At 36.5% G+C, this 4,719-nt stretch overlaps 1 protein-coding gene across 1 annotated transcript in view; it reads left to right on the top strand.

The window, feature by feature from the left end:
* The window catches only part of DTWD2 (DTW domain containing 2), a 203,695-nt gene extending 199,300 nt beyond the window's left edge, over window positions 1–4,395 (top strand). The window contains exon 6 of the mRNA XM_006873193.1: window positions 4,225–4,395. Coding sequence (XP_006873255.1) covers window positions 4,225–4,395 — 171 coding nt within the window. The remainder of the gene's footprint in view (window positions 1–4,224) is intronic.
* Window positions 4,396–4,719: the final 324 nt, after the last annotated feature.

The raw sequence follows: 4,719 nt of genomic DNA, 5'->3' as shown, positions 1-4,719 counted from the left end.
AAAATGGGAAGTTGTCAAAAATGAAATGGAACCCATATCTTAGGCATTAGTGAGCTGAAATAGACTGGTATTGGTCATTTTGAATCTGATGATCACATGGTTTACTATGCTGGAAATGACAGATTGAAGAGGAATGGTGTTGCATTCACTGTCAAAAAGAACATATCCAGATCAGTCATGAGGTACAAAGCTGTCTGTAATAGGATAAAATCCATTCATCTACAGGGAAGCCCAGTTAATACCACTATTATTCAAATTTATGACCAACCACGAAACCTAGTGAGGAAGATATAGAAGAATTCTATCAACTTCTTCATTATGAAATTGATCAAACATGTGATCAAGATGTATTGATTATTACTGGTGATTGGATGCAAAAGTTGGGAGCAAAGAGGAAGGATCAGTAGTTGGAAGATATGGCCTTGGTGATAGAAATTATGCTGGAGAATGCATAATAGAATTCTGCAAAACAAATGATTAGTTCATTTCAAATACCTTCTTTAGACTGCATAAGAGACGACTATACACATGGACCTCACCAGATAGAATACATAGAAATCAAATTGACTACATCTGCAGAAAGAGAAAAGGCTCCATATCATTAGTGAAAACAAGGCCACAGGCAGACTGTGGAACAGACCATCAATTACTTGATGCAAATTCAAACTGAAGCTGAAGAAAAGGAAAGCAACTACAGGAGAGCCAAAATATGACCTTGACTATATCCCACCTGAATTTAGAGATCATCTGAAGAACAGATATGATACATTAAACACTAAAGACCAGAAGAGTTTTGGGATGATATCAAGAACGTCATACATGAAGAAAGCAAAAAGTTATTATGAAGACAAGAAAGAAAGAAAAGGTCAAAATGGACATCAGAAGAGACACTGAAACTTACTCTTCAGCGTAGAGATGCTAAAGCAAATGGAAGAAATGAGGAGGTCCAAGAGCTGAACAGAAAATTTCAAAGATGAACTCGAGAAGATAAAGCCAAATATTACAACAAAATGTGCAAAGATCTGGAATCAGAAAACCAAAACGGAAAAATATGCTCAGCATTTCTCAAGCTGAGGGAACTGAAGAAAAAACTCAATCCTCAACTTTTGTTATTGAAAGATTCTCTGGGAAATTTTGAATGATGCAGAAAGCATCAAGAGAAGATGGAAGGAATACACAGAGTCACTGTCCAAAAGGAAATGGTTAATGTTCAGCTGCTTCAAGAGGTAGCATATGATCAAGAGCCAATGATACCGAAGGAGGAAGTCCAAGGTGCATTGAAGGAATTGGCAAAGAACAAAGCACCAGGAATTGATGGAATCAAGTGAAATCTTTCAAGAAAGTGAGGTGGCACAGGATGCACTCACTCATCTCTGCCCCAAAATTTGGAAGACAGCTTTCTGGCCAATTGATTGGAAAAGATCCATATTTGTGCCCATTCCAAAGAGAGGTGACCCAACAGAATGCAGAAATCAATGGGAAAACTCTTTGATATCCCATGTGAGTAACGTTTTGCTAAAGGCAATACAGAAACGGCTGCAAGCATACATTGACATAGACTTCCATAGGTTCAAGCAGGATTTAGAAGATGCCGAGGAATGAGGGATATCATTTTTGATGTCCACTGGATCTTGGCTGAAAGCAGAGAAAATCAGAAAGATGTTTACCTGTGCTTTATTGACTACACAAAGGCTTTCGATTGTTTGGATCATAACAAGCTATGGACAACATTGAGGAGTATGAGTATTCCAGAACACTTAATTGTGCTCATGAGGAATCTGTACTTAGACCAAGAGGCAGTTGTCCGAACAGAACATAGGAACACTGAATGGTTTACAATTAAGAAAGATGTATGACAGGGTTGTGTTCTTTTACCATACTTACTCAACCTGTATGCTGAGCAAATAATATGAGAAGCTGGGTTATATGAAGAAAAACATGGCATTCAGATTGGAGGAAGACTCATTAACAAGCTGTGATGTGCAGATGATACAACCTTGCTTGCTGAAAGTGAAGAGAACTTAAAACATTTTCTGGTGAAGATCAAAGAGCATAGTATTTGGTATGGATTGCATCTCAATGTAAAGAAAACAAAAATCCTCACCACTGGACCAAGAAATAACATTCAGTGGAGAAAAGATTGAAGTTGTCAACGACTTCATTCTTCTTGGATCAACTATCAACACTCATTGAAGCAGCAGTCAAGGAATCAAACGATGTATTGCATTGGTTAAGTCTACTGTACCAGACTTTTTTAAAGTGTTGAAGAGCAAAGATGTCAGCTTGAGGACTAAGGTCCGCCTTTCCCAAGCCATGGTATTTTCAATAACCTCATATGCATCTGAAAGCTGGACAGTAGATAAGGAAGACTGTAGAAGAACTGATGCATTTGAGTTATGGTATTGCAGGAGGATACTGAAAGTTCCATGGGCTGCTTAAAGAACCAATAAATCCATGTTGGAAGAAGTGCAGTCAGAGTTGGCCTTGGAGGCCAAGATGGCCAAACTTTGTCTCATACTTTGGACATATTGTCAGGAGGAACCAGTCCCTGGAGAAGAATATCATGTTTGGTAAGGTGGAGGATCAGAGAAAAAGAGGAAGACCCCTAACGAGATGGATTGGCCAAGTAGCAGCATTGATGAACTCAACCGTGGCAACAATAGTGAGGTTGGCCCTAGATCGGGCAGTGTTTTCTTCGGCTGTGCATAGTGTCGCAATGAGTAGGTACCGACTCAGTGGCACCTGACAACAACAACAACTCTTCATAGTATTCTGTTATTATCCTTTTGATTTCGTTTGGTTCCATTGTGACATCGCCCACATGGTTTCTAATGTGACTTATTTGTGTCCTCTCCCTCTTTTCTTTTTTAGTTTTGCCAATGGTTTTTCAATTTTATTAATTATTTCAAAGAATCAGCTTTTTGTCCTGTTGATTCTTTCTGTGATTTTTCTGTTTTCCATCTCATTTATTTCTTATCTTTATTATTTCTTTTCTTTTGGTGACTGTAGTCAGTTCTGACTCATAGCAACCCTGGACAGGGTTTCCATGGCTGTAAATCTTTACAGGAGCAGAATGACTCCACGGCACATAACCACAACCACTGTTGAATTTTGTTCGCTTGTATTTTGTTGAAGATTATTACATCTGTATTCATAAGAAATACTAGCTGTAGTTTTATTTGTTTTTTTTTGTGGTGTCTCTGTTTGGTTTGAATAACAATGTTATTTTTAATTCATAGTTTGGATTAGGGAGAACATTCTACTTTAAATCATTTAGTGCAGGAGTCTCAGGCCTAGGACAGAATCTAAGCCAAAATTTGCTTAGAACTTTGACATAATGTTTTGCTTTTTTTCTTAATTTGAAAAACTTTTGGTACAACATATACTTCAATTATTTTAAAATCTCTACCATTCCCTATTGTCTGATAGGCCCATCCAGTGCAAATGTTTATGTTGCATGCTTGGACCATTAAGTATTTGTATTTAAATGTACAGATACCATCAAAATCATCTCAAAATCATGAAAATATGAATATCTAACCTGTATGAGGTTCATGGACTAGTGTTGAGAGAATTAGTAAAACACTTATTCACTGTGGCCATCATCTGGCTGACTGTTATCAGGTGTCAGTAAGCATGCATCAGTCTGTGATTAAAGCTGAATTACTTTGATGTGATTGTCTTTGTAATTGAAAGTCTCTTTTAGCCTGCTTGTAACAAAGATGAAATTATTACAAATGACAACCATTTTTCATGGTGTTTTGTATAAATCATGTATATAACTAAGTTTTTTGTTGTTGTTATTGTTGTTAAGTGCCATAGAATCAGTCTGACTCATAGCGCCCCTATGTAGGGTTTTTGAGGAGTGGCTGATGAGTTTGAACCTCTAACTTTGCAGTTCAAACAGACCTACGATTGAGTGCTTATCCTTTAGCAGCAAGCAAGGACTCCATAAACTAACGTTAGATCTTATTATTCATATGGGGAAAGAGTATCTTTGTATCTTTTCCTTAGAATTCTTTAGTAGCAGATAAAGTATGAATTTAGAGGAATATTTATTTGGAAATTACATATTTATTAGAATGTCTATCGCTTTTCATAGTTAAAAATCAGTAATAGTGAATAAGAAAATGAATAATTCCTGCTTTTAAAATTAAAATCTAGGAAAACTATCACGACTACTTTTCACAGATATTTAGTATTCTTTTCTTTTATCCATACCAGACTTTACTTCGACCTCTTCAAGCTTTATGCTCTTTCCAGCTTCAGCATGGTGCTCAAATTCGCCTCAGCAAGGAACATCTTCTGAAAAATGGAATATATCCTAAACCCATGCCAAAGAATAAACGCAAGCTCAGGAAAATGGAATTGTTAATGAACAGTGTTAAAATTTAGAGTGATTTTTCTTATGGTGCTAGTTTACCGTCTTCAGCTGACAATGTCAAGTTACTTGGACTCTGTGGGTTTTTTACTGTTTATAAGAATGAAAGTTGTATACTACTTTTTCCCACAAGAAGGAAGTAAACCAAATAACCAGGAAAACAAAATAAGACATCCCTGTCTCATTGAAAACCAAGATTTCTTACTTGTATTTGTTTTTTTTAAATGTGTCTCTAATCATTTTTTTTCGAATTGCTATTCTAAAATGTGACTAGTAGTTGGTCTGAATTAGGAATTGCTTATGAAACAGAAGGAAATCGATGTGCCTGACTGGAAGTA

This window comes from Chrysochloris asiatica, unplaced genomic scaffold (assembly GCF_000296735.1).
Source record: "Chrysochloris asiatica unplaced genomic scaffold, ChrAsi1.0 scaffold00228, whole genome shotgun sequence".
Taxonomy (NCBI): Eukaryota; Metazoa; Chordata; class Mammalia; order Afrosoricida; family Chrysochloridae; genus Chrysochloris; species Chrysochloris asiatica.
Note: the sequence above shows the minus strand (reverse complement) of the source record. Positions and strands in the feature narration are given on the sequence as shown.